At 46.6% G+C, this 15908-nt stretch overlaps 2 protein-coding genes across 4 annotated transcripts in view; both read left to right on the top strand.

The window, feature by feature from the left end:
• The window catches only part of LOC136621574 (complement factor H-like), a 1208893-nt gene that overhangs the window by 643565 nt on the left and 549420 nt on the right, over positions 1-15908 (top strand). The gene's annotated exons all lie outside the window — the stretch shown is intronic.
• Positions 1-15908, top strand: part of LOC136621576 (coagulation factor XIII B chain-like) — a 146765-nt gene that overhangs the window by 42117 nt on the left and 88740 nt on the right. For all 3 annotated transcript variants that reach the window (XM_066597147.1, XM_066597146.1, XM_066597148.1), the window contains one exon: positions 9436-9618. In XM_066597147.1, the coding sequence (XP_066453244.1) occupies positions 9436-9618 (183 nt within the window). The remainder of the gene's footprint in view (positions 1-9435; positions 9619-15908) is intronic.

Here is a 15908-nt window from a genome sequence, read left to right on the forward strand (position 1 = left end):
TAAATTCATTTCAATTCATTTTAAGCAAGCAAAGATATTTTCCAGGGTCAGTATTTCATTTTCTCTGCTTTGTTATCTCTTGACCTTGAAAACTAAACACAAGCTCTAGCTTTAAGTAAACAATCTTTCTCATCTAAAAGCAAGCTCAGTTAACTATTTGCACATACAGTATATACATATATACACACATATATATATCTATTATCTATCTTGTATTATACACCTTTTCTTCTTTCTCTCTGCCAACAAATTACATGCATTGTAACCTTCTTCTCGACTTTGCTTGTTCCTTCAGCACTTTCTAGCAACCCTTGGTCTTTCAAGGCACGCTTCTTGGTCCTAAAGACCTCCTAGTCACCATTTTTGTAATCTACCGTGCGGGTCCTTGTTACACATTTTCATAAGTTTTCTTACATTTTACAGATTGTGACCCTTGTCTCTCCTACTGTCTCTCCTCCATCAATTGATCCACACGGCGGCAGCCCTTGAGGGGCTCTGTCTTCTTTAATAAGATCTTACGCATATTAGAACATCAACAACAATAATAATAATAACACGCTCCATAGAGTGCATCCTTCTGACCCGAATTGTCAGCCCCTTATATATGGCAAAACAACCGAAGGCATCTTCTTCTATGGAACCAGTCCCAAAGAGTGCATCTCTCTCCTCAGCTAAACCATCAACAACTAAACTAAACTAAAACCGAGGGTCTCTTCTTCTATGGGACCTGTCTCACAGAGTGCTTCCCTCTCCTTAGCTAAACCATCAACAACTAAAATAACCGAGGGTTCCTTCTTCTGTGAGACCAAATGTAAAGAAAAAGAGAAAAAAAAATTCTGCAGATACAACAAACAACCTCCACTATCGTTAAACACTATGGACTTCAAAGTACAAATAGACTACAGACTAGTTCCTGGGTGAGCGATTGGTGCGCATATCACGGTCAGTGGTCCATGACGGCAAACCCGAAGCCCACGAGTTACCGTGTAGAACTCTTAACCCAACCCGTCCGGTCACAAACCACAGATAGTCCCTCCTGCTGCAAGACTCAGCGTAAAACACAACATAAATATATGCTGGTCTTACCTGGAGTTCTGTGAGTTGATCAGGCTCGGTTTGCAGCAGGACGGCTTCTCCGTGGCGTGGATCCGGGTGGAATGCGTTGTACGGCTCCGTTTTTGTCGCCCCAGTTGGTTGCGCCAAATTGTCAGGGTAAAATTTCTTACGTACAGCACCAATCAGGCCCACCCCACTTGCCCCGCTGCCGGCGGAAAGAAGAAAACACCACACGGAGGTCTGGTATCGTTCCTCACACGGGGACATGACTGCGCTGCTTTATTACAGATTACATGAGATCTTATACCCTTTTGTCCCATCACCAGGAATGGGTGATGGGCTCATTGGCTAAAATTCACAGCATAACCATATATGGGAAGTCCGGATTTCCGGCCTGAGACAGTGAAAGTTATGTACATAGTTGAACAGTCTCCATCTTGATATGGCGCTTCTGGGAAAACGGCCAAGTACACGGCCTTGTGTCTGGTTCTTCTTTGCTGGGTTTGATACTTTTGTCTTCGCCTTGCAAGGCCTTTGGAATATCTGATGTAAGGCGACAGATTAAGTTTTTTCTCATTTGGAATTGAATAGAACTTGCATATAGGTATAAAGCATAAAAACATATGGCAATATATATATATACCCTCACAATTGGATAACAGTGATCATGTCCCCAGTGACATCCCTCTGCTCCTGGCTACACATGGCAGCCAGGAGCAGAGGGATTTTGAATTTTCCGCGGCTCAGGGCCTTCTGTGCATGCGGCTGACGTAATGCCGCCTGGCGCGCATGCGCAGAAGTCCGGCTTCGGGGCCTGGAGGACCAGGAGAGCGGGGAGCAGTGCAGCGGATGGGGTGGGTAATTTCAGCTGCCCTGATGGATCCGATCCATCAGGGCAGCTGAATCCTTAACTTTTTTAAATTTTTATGCGATCGGCGCTATCCATTGGATAGCGCCAATCGCATTGCTGGGGGGGGGGGGTCCCTACAGCCTGGGATGACAGCTCCATGCTGTCAGCTACCTGCGGCCACCGACAGCATGCAGCTGTCACGTCCAGAGCCCACGTTGCTTTATTCTCTGCAGGACACATGTTTTTACGTCCTCAGAGAATAAAGCCCACTTGGGCAGGACGTAAAAAGCACTATTGGCTGGTCACTAAGGGGTTAAATTTATTTGTACAGCGGTGCCTTCGGTAAAGAGTTTAATTTGCGAAATCGCGGTAAATTGTGATTTTGCGCGATCGCGATTTTAACATTACAAGTCCTATAGATCCCTGCAGAAAAAAAAAATGCTGCGAATTTCACAGTAAAAATAGAAAACTGTAGTGGGTAGTCACCCAAATGGGGAAAATTTTACACTATGTGTAAAAAAACAAACACCAATACTCACCTACTGCCGGCGTTCTGGTCCTCACATAGTATCATTGATATCATTTAATGGCTGTGATTGGTTAATCCAGCACCGGCTTTCATCGGCTGATGCAGCGCTGGATTAACCAATCAGAGCATTAGCTTGCTGGAGGCGGGGTATTCAAGCCCTGCTTCCAGGAAGAAATGCTCTGCCGGTGTGGAGAAGGTCGCGGCAGCCTGCAGCAGCGCCGCAGACCATCACAAGGACCTAAACGCTGGTGGTAGGTGAGTTTTAGACACCCCCCGAGCAAGCTTGTGAGCTTCTCGACTTGCAAACAGGCATGTAACCCAATCTTTTTTTTTTTGCCCTTAAATCAGAGCAAAAATTTGGGAGAGAGCCTACTCGCAAGTCAAGAAGCTTTGCGAGCTGAGTCACTCGTAAATCAAGGTACCGCTGTATGCACAAACCTTTAAATAATTTGTTCAAATATGTTCCCCTAGTTACAGATGTCAGGCTCATAGGCCTGTAGTTTTCAGGGTCCTTCTTTTCCTGTTTTTTGAAGATACGAACAACATTTGCCCTTCTCTAACCTTCTGGGACTTCTCTTGTACCCCCCAAATTTTCTAAGATTACGGCAAGTGGTTCAGCAATTACATCTTCTGCTTACTTTAGTATCCTAGGATGTAATTCATCTGGACCTGGAGACTTGAATTCATTTAAGTTAACTAGAATGTTCCCCGACCATCTGTCTCCTTATAGATAGCTTTCATTCTTTTATTTGCCTAATAGCACAGGGAAGATCAGCTGATGTTACAATGACTTTCTGAGAGAAAACAGATCTAAAATAGGAATTTAAAAGTTCGGCCTTCTTGAAGTCATTTTTAACCAATTCACCATTTTCATTTTTCTTTTGTTTTTGACATGTCCCAAACCCCCTTTTTATTCCTTTCACCTCTCTTGCAAGCCTCGGTTGATTATTAACCTTAGCGACACTTGCCCTCACATTTCTGCTGACTGCATTATATATTTTTCTTTAGATGTGCTCCCCTTTTTCAATTTGCTAAACATTTTTCATTGCTTTTAGGTATGTGATTAATTTTTGTGTTCATCCATACTGGTCCACCCCTTAAGGACCAGGCTGTTTTGAACCTTAACGACCAGACACGTTTTAGAAAATGGAACGTCAGAAAAAAATCAGCGCTCAAAACGGAGTAAACTGAGGACAGGTTCACATGTAGGTAATGGTTTGGTATAACACTTACTTGAAAGGAGGGGGGTATGATGTACAGATGCCCCCTCCTCAGAGTGTCCTCCACAAAGTATAGAGCTATGCTCCAAGGTGCATAGTATTAATCCAGATGTTGTAGTCAAACAAATCTTTTAATAAGGCAACGCGTTTCGGTGCAAAACAAGGCACCTTTCTCAAGCCATACATATAAAACGAATATACAATACATACATTTATACATTTATACATGATAAAAGAAAAAGACATACCCTTTCCATGCTTGTCAGTACCGTGTGTCCGGCGTCCCAGGGGGTAGGCGTACATTGATGACGTCAACAGCATCATGTGATATGGGGGCGGTGCTCTGTGACGTGTATAGCGTTACCATGCATTACGATCCCTAGTTGGGACTTCCTTGGAGCTAAGTTAGGATGATCCTGGTAAGTATACTATTAAAATCTATATTAATATTTAAAAACGGAACCCCCGGTAGCACCGGCATTGTCCGGTTGCCGGGCGGTGGGGGAGAAGCCTCATGACGCGTTCCGCGTCATTGTATCACGTGATATGCCTCTTACAGCAGTGCCAAGGGAGGGGGGGGGGGGTAAGATTTCATGACGTGTAGAGTCACCTGATCGTGAAGCACACGCCTCCCGTGGTGATAAACCTTATACACTAGCTGTATTCTAGCGAAACTAATATATTTAAATGTAAATCGCATATCTTGGCCGCTTAGATATTAAAGTAGGGTCCACACAACAATACTATGTGATTCAATAATGGTAACTCACATAAAGAAGAAAGTGTATAGTGAGGCATCATCGTGATTGCATCCGCATATTCCAGCAAGTGTGGATTGGATCTACCTGTGGCGCTCTCCACTATTTCTGATTTTCAGCAGACACGTTTTAGGGAATTTACCCATGTAGGTGTTTAGCTGCCCTATTTTTTCTTACTTTCAGCTACCTAAATTATTTTTGCTGCTTTTTTTTCCGTGACATATAGGGCTAATTTTTTAAACATCTATTTCACTGACTTTTTTCCCCGTTTTTTTTAGTTTTATTGGGGATAAAACGCTAAAAAAAATGTATTTTTTAAACATGTATAGTTATTTTTTAAGTAGTATATTTATGCTAAAATTAAATATGGGAATGAGTTCCTCATTTTGTTTCAGATGTTTTGATATATAATTTGTATGGTTTTAGATTATAGCCCGCATACAGCAATGGTTTTGGTTGGCGTCGGCTTTGGTTTTTTTTCCTTCTTAGGGTGAACACCCACTGGCGATATGATATCCTTGCAATGCGAGAGTGAATGAAAACGCATGATACTGAAACCAATAATACTCAATGGTTTCATTCTCATTAGCGATGTTTTCACTGTAACCTCGCATCACTAGCCCCATTGAAAACATAGGAAGAACATTGCGCTCCCCTGACACAGCTGTGACAGCTGCGGCAAGGGATTCCTTCATCCTTACGGGGATGAAGGAATGCCCTGTCATAGATGTCACAGCTGTGGCAGAGGTAGGCGCTGCTGCCACCACATTGAAAGGAATGGAATGACGGCTGGGCACTGCCTCTGATTGACTAATCAGAGGCGCTTTTATGGAAGCGGGTATTTTTCAATACCCAGCCTCCAGAACAGAGAAGATGACTGTCGGGGCCAGAGAGAAGAGTTGGATGTCTCTTCTAGGTTAGTTAATCTTTTTTTTTTACCTACTTTTACAGCTAGCCATGATTTTCGGGAAAGGTCTTATATTTCAAGCCCTTTCCCGAAAATCATTGCCGTGGTGGTAACCTTTATTCCATTCCTTTCAATGGGGCTGCAGCAGCGCTGGCCCCTATTGAAAGCAATGGGATAGCATTGCAGACCTCTGCCACAGCTGTGACTGGGAATTTCTTCGTCCCCACCGAGTTGAAGGAGTCCCCTGCCATAGCTATTACAGCTGTGTCAGGGGAGCGAATGATATCCCATTGCTTTCAATGGGGCTAGCGCTGCTGCCGCTGGCCCCATTGAAAGCAATGGGCGATATCGCAGATTCCTCTTTGCGATGCGAGGTTACAGTGAAAACATTGCTAATGAGAATGAAACCATTGAAAATCATTGGTTTCATTATCATGCGTTTTCACTCATTCTCGCATCGCAAGAATATCGTATCGCCAGTGGGTGTTCACCCTTATGTATACATTTTTATTTTATTCTGGAATTTTGTTTTACTTATTTATGTAACTACTTTTTTAACTATCTATGTCCCCCATGGCGTCATATAAGACCTCTGGAGGACATTCACGTGGTCTTTTTTTTTTTTTATTGCACATTTTTTCACTGTAGCTGGGGCATTCATAGGACGCCCAGTTAAAGGGAAAACATCCCCTGTAGTGACAATAGTCACTGATATAGCTATTTGGGTGTGCTAGGACCATGTAGCTGTGCTGTGCCAGGCGATCCCAGCAGTCACGTGACTGCCCACTCATGTAGTGGAAGAAACATTTCCGTTTTCACTGTTTAGTACACAGCACTCATTGATTGCAGAATCATGGTCTTTAATCCTGCGCCATATTTTTACTATTGGCTGGGACTAAAGCCCAGGATCAAGCACCGTAAATGTACGGTGCTTGGTCCTTAACCCCTTAATAATGTGGTACTTTTTTTTTTCATTTTAATTTTTTTTCTCCGCCCTATTAAAAAATTGTAACTCCTTATTTATGCGTCACCTCCACTGTATGAGGGCTTGTTTTTTGCAGAACGAGTTGTATTTTTCAATGGTACTATTTGTTTTCAGTGGGGCCAGTTGGCGCCCGTTGTTTTCAGTGGGGCCAGTGGCGGCAGCACTAGCCCCATTGAAAACATAGGAAGAACATTGCGCTCCCCTGACACAGCTGTGACAGCTGCAGCAAGGGATTCCTTCATCCCCGCGGGGACCGCGGGGATGAAGGAATGCCCTTTCACAGATGTCACAGCTGTGGCAGAGGTCTGCAATGCTAACCCATTGCATTCAATAGGGCTGGCACTGCTGCAGTGCCATTGAAAGGAATGGAATGACGGCTGGGCACTGCCTCTGATTGGCCAATTGGAGGCGCTTTCTGGAGGCGGGGATTTTTCAATCCCCGGCTTCCAGAACAGAGAAGATGGCCTGAAGCAGAACCCGAGAGGTTTGCAAAGCTTGCTGTTACATCATGTATTTTTGTTAGCCATTAAAAGGTATCATATCTACAACATTACGTGGTTTCTCTTGCAGGGAACCATCACATGTTGCTCTACTGGCCAACACAATGCCCAACCTTTGTTTTCATTATACTGGGAGGTAAATGAAAGCTGTGCTATGATTGGTATTATACTGGGAGGTAAATGAAAGCTGCGTTGTGATTGGTGTTATACTGTGAGGTAATGAAAGCTGTGCTGTGACTGGGGTTATACTGTGAGGTAATGAAAGCTGTGCTGTGATTGGTATTATACTGTGAGGTAAATGAAAGCTGTGCTGTGATTGGTATTGTACTGTGGTACTTTTTTTTTGCATTTTAATTTTTTTTCTCCGCCCTATTAAAAAATTGTAACTCCTTATCTATGCGTCACCTCCACTGTATGAGGGCTTGTTTTTTGCAGAACGAGTTGTATTTTTCAATGGTACTATTTGTTTTCAGTGGGGCCAGTTGGCGCCCGTTGTTTTCAGTGGGGCCAGTGGCGGCAGCACTAGCCCCATTGAAAACATAGGAAGAACATTGCGCTCCCCTGACACAGCTGTGACAGCTGCAGCAAGGGATTCCTTCATCCCCGCGGGGACCGCGGGGATGAAGGAATGCCCTTTCACAGATGTCACAGCTGTGGCAGAGGTCTGCAATGCTAACCCATTGCATTCAATAGGGCTGGCACTGCTGCAGTGCCATTGAAAGGAATGGAATGACGGCTGGGCACTGCCTCTGATTGGCCAATTGGAGGCGCTTTCTGGAGGCGGGGATTTTTCAATCCCCGGCTTCCAGAACAGAGAAGATGGCCTGAAGCAGAACCCGAGAGGTTTGCAAAGCTTGCTGTTACATCATGTATTTTTGTTAGCCATTAAAAGGTATCATATCTACAACATTACGTGGTTTCTCTTGCAGGGAACCATCACATGTTGCTCTACTGGCCAACACAATACCCAACCTTTGTTTTCATTATACTGGGAGGTAAATGAAAGCTGTGCTATGATTGGTATTATACTGGGAGGTAAATGAAAGCTGCGTTGTGGTTGGTGTTATACTGTGAGGTAATGAAAGCTGTGCTGTGACTGGGGTTATACTGTGAGGTAAAGAAAGCTGTGCTGTGATTGGTATTATACTGTGAGGTAAATGAAAGCTGTGCTGTGATTGGTATTGTACTGTGAGGTAAATGAAAGCTGCGTTGTGATTGGTGTTAGACTGTGAGGTAATGAAAGCTGTGCTGTGACTGGTGTTATACTGTGAGGTAATGAAAGCTGTGTTGTGATTGGTGTTATACTGTGAGGTAAAGAAAGCTGTGTTGTGATTGGTGTTATACTGTGAGGTATATAAAAGCAATTTAATGAATGGCTAAGCGCTGCCTATGATTGGCTGAGCGCTATGAACAATGACAGGCAGCGCTTAGCTGTCATTCAATGAATGGCTGAGCGCTGCCTTTAATTGGCTAAGCACTCAGCCAATCAGACATAGCCCTTTCAGCAGGAAGGGATTTTAAATCCCAGCCAGCTGAAAGAGCTTCAGAGCAGTTCCGGGAACCAAACGGCTAGACATGCCTGAGCCTCACAGCAGTGGAGAGGTGAGTGTATATGATTTTACACCACCTAGGGTTGATTTACAGGGAAGGGTTTATATTTAAATCCTTTCTCTGAAAATCCCTGCAGGACTTGTCGTCATCCCATTGCTTTTAAAGGGGCTGGAGAAGCGCCGGCCCAATTGAAAGCAATGAGAGAACATTGCGATCCTCTGCTACATCTATGACAGCTGTCACAGTGTTCAATGACGAGGGGACTCCTTCAGGAGGTGAAGAAATCCTCTGCCACAGCTGTCACAGCTGTAGCAGAGGATCGCAATCTTCTCTGTTTGTTCTCAATGGGATTGGCGCTGCTGCCACTGACCCCATTGGCCACAAGGTGAAACCCCTGGATGTGATAGCATCCAGGGGTTTCACATCGAAGGAATCCCCTTCTGCAGCTGTCACAGCCGCAGCAGGGGGTAGCGATGGCACCACTGCCCTATTTTTTACAAGTACAAATTTTATTTGCATGTAAAAAATGCATGGGTGATCGCTTTCATTGAAAAACATTGTTTCTTAACATGCCTTCAAGAAACGGTGTTCTGACTAAGCTCTAAGGGTGCATTCATGCAAGCACATTTTTTGTGCTCACAAAACTCTGAAAAACACTGAAATAGACCGTTTTGTTTTCAATGGGTCAATTTATACGTGCAATTTTTCTCTGACAGGCATATTGCGATATATAAAAATTGCAGCATGTTCTATTTTCCTGTGAGTCTGCAGAAAGCTCCTCCATTGTTTCCAGTGGGTGAAAAAAGTGAACATCGCAAATTTACAAGTGCTATACAGTTCTGAGTTTCTTGGACTGATATCACATTCGTCCATGTGAACGTGCACTGACAGAAGGAATTTAAGTACTATGCCAAAGTGGGAAATCGGAGCCTCTGATGTCACAATGTGGTCTCCCAATCACTCATCAGTGTCTTAATACATATATTTTTTCTTTAGAGCCAGATAATCTATACAACGCTTTATTTTGTTATGCAATTACATTTAATTAGTACATTTGCTTAATTATCATTCATTTTCAGAAATTGGTGAGCAGTGTGGTCCACCACCAACTGTACAATTTGGAGACACCACAGGAATTAGAAAGCCCAGCTATAAATCTGGTGAATCTGTGGAATATAGATGCCCAAATTATCATATTCTTAAAGGAGAAAAGGTTGTGCGATGTATGAATGGCGTCTGGGAAGAAGCACCAGTTTGTCTAGGTATGTTCACTGTACTTTATCACCATGTGCACACAAACAGCATGAAGTAAATAACTGCATATCCCTATTAGGATTATGAAGAGATCAGTAGTACATGCACCAAAAGAGTGAATATGCTTTCTATAGCGTTCCATTGAGAGGCGAGAGCAGGAGAGTTAATAAGCAAGCAGAGTTGGCACCAGAAGAAAAGAGTAACCATGTGTAATAGTCTGCAGTGTCAGAGACCTTTTTTTTTTTGTCTGAATGGAATGCACATTTCAGGTTTTATGCAATCGAGTATGTTGATTTCAAAAATCAAGAAGAAATAATTCTCCATAAACCAGAACACCTCCCTAAATGACCGGAAAAAATGGAAAAATTCACTGCCATGTTTCGATACAAAAAACGACTTTAACTCTCCTTCTCCTAAATAGTATATGAGTAAATTGAGTAGGCTAATGAGTATATGACTGTTGTAAAGATTGTAATTTTTTTGTACTGTACATACAGAAATATAAATAACAAATAATATGGTTATGATGTTTCATGTATTTGGGTTTTAATTAATGATTAGAGATGAGCGAACATACTCGTCCGAGCTTGATACTCGTTTGAGTATTAGCGTGTTCGAGATTCTCGTTACTCGTGACGAGTACCACGCGATGTTCGAGTTACTTTCACTTTCATCTCTGAGACGTTAGCGCGCTTTTCTGGCCAATAGAAAGACAGGGAATGCATTACAACTTCCCCCTGCGACGTTCAAGCCCTATACCACCCCCCTGCAGTGAGTGGCTGGCGAGATCAGGTGTCACCGGAGTATAAAAATCAGCCCCTCCCGCGGCTTGCCACAGATTTGTTCTGACATAGAGGAGGGAAAGTGCTGTTGGTGCCGGAGCTGCTATAGGAAGAGTGTTAGGAGTATTTTAGGCTTCAAGAGCCCCAACGGTCCTTCTTAGGGCCACATCTAACCGTGTGCAGTAGTGTGGAGGCTGCTTTTTGCAGTGTTGCACTTTTTTTTTTTTTTGTATATCGGCCGTGCAGAGCATTGCGCCCTGCAGTAATTATACATACTCCAGGGCCAGTAGTGGTGGTGAGGCAGGGACAGAAGACATATATTGTGAGGCAGGGACAGAAGACATATATTTATTGAATATAGGCAGTGGGCCTTTGCAAAAACATTTGGGAAAAAAAATCTATTTGGGCTGCCTGTGACTGTCCTCAGTGTTCTGGGTCTGTGCTGGGTGTAGTTGTCCTCCTAATTCATACGCAGCCAGCTAAGTGTTACAGCAGGCTTGCGCAAAATTATTTCCTGGCTCTGTGTTGGCTGTTACATCACATTCCAGTCCACAGTGCAACAGTCTGCAGTTATTTTACATACTCCAGGGCCAGTAGTGGTGACGCAGGGACAGAAGACATATTTATTGAATATAGGCAGTGGGCCTTTGCAAAAACATTTGGGGAAAAAAATCTATTTGGGCTGCCTGTGACTGTCCTCAGTGTACTGGGTCTGTGCTGGGTGTAGTTGTCCTCCTAATTCATACGCAGCCAGCTAAGTGTTACAGCAGGCTTGCGCAAAATTATTTCCTGGCTCTGTGTTGGCTGTTACATCACATTCCAGTCCACAGTGCAACAGTCTGCAGTTATTTTACATACTCCAGGGCCAGTAGTGGTGACGCAGGGACAGAAGACATATTTATTGAATATAGGCAGTGGGCCTTTGCAAAAACATTTGGGGAAAAAAATCTATTTGGGCTGCCTGTGACTGTCCTCAGTGTACTGGGTCTGTGCTGGGTGTAGTTGTCCTCCTAATTCATACGCAGCCAGCTAAGTGTTACAGCAGGCTTGCGCAAAATTATTTCCTGGCTCTGTGTTGGCTGTTACATCACATTCCAGTCCACAGTGCAACAGTCTGCAGTTATTTTACATACTCCAGGGCCAGTAGTGGTGACGCAGGGACAGAAGACATATTTATTGAATATAGGCAGTGGGCCTTTGCAAAAACATTTGGGGAAAAAAATCTATTTGGGCTGCCTGTGACTGTCCTCAGTGTACTGGGTCTGTGCTGGGTGTAGTTGTCCTCCTAATTCATACGCAGCCAGCTAAGTGTTACAGCAGGCTTGCGCAAAATTATTTCCTGGCTCTGTGTTGGCTGTTACATCACATCCCAGTCCACAGTGCAACAGTCTGCAGTTATTTTACATAATCCAGGGCCAGTAGTGGTGATGCAGGGACAGAAGACATATTTATTGAATATAGGCAGTGGGCCTTTCCAAAAACATTTGGGAAAAAAATCTATTTGGGCTGCCTGTGACTGTCCTCAGTGTTCTGGGTCTGTGCTGGGTGTAGTTGTCCTCCTAATTCATACGCAGCCAGCTAAGTGTTACAGCAGGCTTGCGCAAAATTATTTCCTGGCGTTCCGTAAGCGAAGTCAGCCTCCAACCACAGGCCAATAAGCGGCACATTTAATTACAGCGTTCTGTTTCTGCACTACTGGTAATACACCATGCTGAGGGGTAGGGGTAGGCCTAGAGGGCGTGGACGCGGGCGAGGACGCGGAGGCCCAAGTCAGGGTGTGGGCACAGGCCGAGCCAGTGCAGTGGCCAGGGGTAGAGGCAGGGCCAGACCGAATAATCCACCAACTGTTTCCCAAAGCGCCCCCTTGCGCCATGCCACCCTGCAGAGGTCAAGGTGCTCTACGGTGTGGCAGTTTTTCACAGAGACGCCTGACGACCGACGAACAGTGGTGTGCAACCTTTGTCGCGCCAAGATCAGCTGGGGAGCCACCACCACCATCATGTGCAGGCATATGATGGCCAAGCACCCCACAAGGTGGGACGAAGGCCGTTCACCGCCTCCGGTTTGCACCACTGCCTCTCCCCCTGTGCGCCAACCTGCCACTGAGATCCAACCCCCCTCTGAGGACACAGGCACTACCGTCTCCTGGCCTGCACCCACACCCTCACCTCCGCTGTCCTCGGCCCCATCCAGCAATGTCTCTCAGCGCAGCGTCCAGACGTCGCTAGCGCCACTATTTGAGCGCAAGCTCAAGTACGCCGCCACGCACCCGCACGCTCAAGCGTTAAACGTGCACATTGCCAAATTGATCAGCCTGGAGATGCTGCCGTATAGGCTTGTGGAAACGGAGGCTTTCAAAAGCATGATGGTGGCGGCGGCCCCGCGCTACTCGGTTCCCAGTTGCCACTACTTTTCCCGATGTGCCGTCCCAGTCCTGCACGACCACGTCTCCCGCAACATTGTACGCGCCCTCACCAATGCGGTTACTGCCAAGCTCCACTTAAAATCAGACACGTGGACAAGCACAGGCAGGCAGGGCCACTATATCTCCCTGACGGTACATTGGGTGATTTTAGTGGAGGCTGGGACTGAGTCAGAGCCTGGGACCGCTCACGTCCTACCCACCCCCAGAATTGCGGGCCCCAGCTCGGTGCTGGTATCTGCGGCGGTGTATGCTTCCTCCACTAAACCACCCTCCTCCTCCTCCTCCTACACAACCTCTGTCTCGCAATCAAGATGTGTCAGCAGCAGCACGTCGCCAGCAGTCAGTGTCGCGCGGCACGGCAGCACAGCGGTGGGCAAGCGTCAGCAGGCCGTGCTGAAACTACTCAGCTTAGGAGAGAAGAGGCACACAGCCCACGAACTGCTGCAGGGTCTGACAGAGCAGACCGAACGCTGGCTTGCGCCGCTGAGCCTCCAACCGGGCATGGTCGTGTGTGACAACGGACGTAACCTGGAGGAGACTCTGCAGCTTGGCAGCCTCACGCACGTGCCATGCCTGGCCCATGTCTTTAATTTGGTGGTTCAGCGCTTTCTGAAAAGCTACCCACACTTGTCATACCTGGTCGGAAAGGTGCGCCGGGTCAGCGCACATTTCCGCAACTCCAAGACGTACGCTGCCACCCTGCGGACCCTGCAACATCGGTTTAATCTGCCAGTGCACCGATTGCTGTGCGACGTGCCCACACAGTGCAACTCTACACTCCACATGTTGGCCAGGCTCTATGAGCAGCGTAGAGCTATTGTGGAATACCAACTCCAACATGGGCGGCGTAGTGGGAGTCAGCCTCCTCAATTCTTTACAGAAGAGTGGGCCTGGTTGGCAGACATCTGCCAGGTCCTTGGAAACTTTGAGGAGTCTACCCAGATGGTGAGCGGGGATGCTGCAATCATTAGCGTCACCATTCCTCTGCTATGCCTGTTGAGAAGTTCCCTGCAAAGCATAAAGGCAGACGCTTTGCACTCGGAAACGGAGGCGGGGGAAGACAGTATGTTGCTGGATAGTCAGAGCACCCGCCTGTCTATATCTCAGCGCGTTGAGGAGGAGGAGGAGGAGCATGAGGAGGAGGAGGAAGAGACAGCTTGGCCCACTGCTGAGGTTACACATGCTGCTTGCCTGTCATCCTTTCAGCGAGTATGGCCAGAGAAGGAGGAGGAGGAGGAGGAGGATCCTGAAAGTGATCTTCCTAGTGAGGACAGCCATGTGTTGCGTACAGGTACCCTGGCACACATGGCTGACTTCATGTTAGGATGCCTTTCTCGTGACCCTCGTGTTACACGCATTCTGGCCACTACGGATTACTGGGTGTACACACTGCTCGACCCACGGTATAAGGAGAACCTTTCCACTCTCATCCCCGAAGAGGAAAGGGGTTCCAGAATGATGCTATACCACAGGGTGCTGGTGGACAAACTGATGGTAAACTTCCCATCCGACAGCGCTAGTGGCAGAAGGTGCAGTTCCGAGGGCCAGGTAGCAGGGGAGGCGCAGAGATCAGGCAGCATGTACAGCGCAGGCAGGGGACCATTCTCCAAGGCCTTTGCCAGCTTTATGGCTCCCCAGCAAGACTGTGTCACCGGTCCCCAGTCAAGGCTGAGTTGGCGGGAGCACTGTAAAAGGATGGTGAGGGAGTACGTAGCGGATCGCAGGACCGTCCTCCGTGACGCCTCTGCCCCCTACAACTACTGGGTGTCGAAGCTGGACACGTGGCCTGAACTCGCGCTGTATGCCCTGGAGGTGCTTGCTTGTCCTGCGGCTAGCGTCTTGTCAGAGAGGGTGTTTAGTGCGGCTGGGGGAATCATCACGGATAAGCGTACCCGCCTGTCAACCGACAGTGCCGACAGGCTTACACTCATCAAGATGAACAATGCCTGGATTTCCCCAGACTTCTCTTCTTCACCAGCGGACAGCAGCGATACCTAAGCAATACTTAGGCTGCACCCGCGGATGGAAGCATCGTTCTCTATCACCATCAAAAACGGGGACATTTTTGCTTCATCAATCTGTGTATAATATTCCTCCTCTTCCTCCTGCTCCTCCTCCTGAAAGCTCACATAATCACGCCGAACGGGCAATTTTTCTTAGGCCCACAAGGCTCAGTCATATAATTTTTGTAAACAATTTTAATACGTTTTAATGCTCATTAAAGCGTTGAAACTTTCACCTGAACCAATTTTTATTTTAACTGGGCTGCCTCCAGGCCTAGTTACCAATTAAGCCACATTAACCAAAGCGATTAATGGGTTTCACCTGCCCTATTGGTTGGGCATGGGCAATTTTTCTGAGGTACATTAGTACTGTTGGTACACCAATTTTTGGGGGCCCTAGCCTACAGTGTAATCCAATTAATTTTTAGCCCACTTGCATTACAGCTGACGTTACATCAGCTGTGTTGGGCACTGTATGGGATATATTTATGTACCGCCGGTGGGTTCCAGGGAGCCACCCATGCCGTGGGTCCACACGGAGTTGTAACTGCATGTGTCCACTTCTAAAGAACCCCAGTCTGACTGGGGCATGCAGTGTGGGCCAAAGCCCACTTGCATTAAACATGACATTACCTCAGCTGTGATGGGCACTGCAATGGGATACATTAATGTACAGCCGGTGAGTTCCAGGGAGCCACCCATGCTGTGGGTGCACATGGAATGCCCATTGCGGAGTTGTACCTGCCTGTGACTATTTATAAAAAACCGCAGTCTGCATGGGGCATGCAGACACCTTGACAGAATGAATAGTGTGTGGCACATAGGTTCCCCATTGCTATGCCCACGTGTGCAGCTCCTGATGGCGGTGGCACAGGATTCTATTTCTCATTGCTTCTGTACAGCATTGTGGGCTATCGCCCCGCCCCTTTTAAAGAGGGTCGCTGCCTAGCCGTGCCAACCCTCTGCAGTGTGTGCCTGCGGTTCCTCCTCATGGCAGACGCACTTATAAATAGACATGACTGTGGCGTGGCATGAGTGCAGCTGAAGGCTGCGCAGGGACACTTTGGTGTGCGCTGTGGGGGGGAGGG

This window comes from Eleutherodactylus coqui, chromosome 3, assembly GCF_035609145.1.
Source record: "Eleutherodactylus coqui strain aEleCoq1 chromosome 3, aEleCoq1.hap1, whole genome shotgun sequence".
Lineage (NCBI taxonomy): Eukaryota > Metazoa > Chordata > Amphibia > Anura > Eleutherodactylidae > Eleutherodactylus > Eleutherodactylus coqui.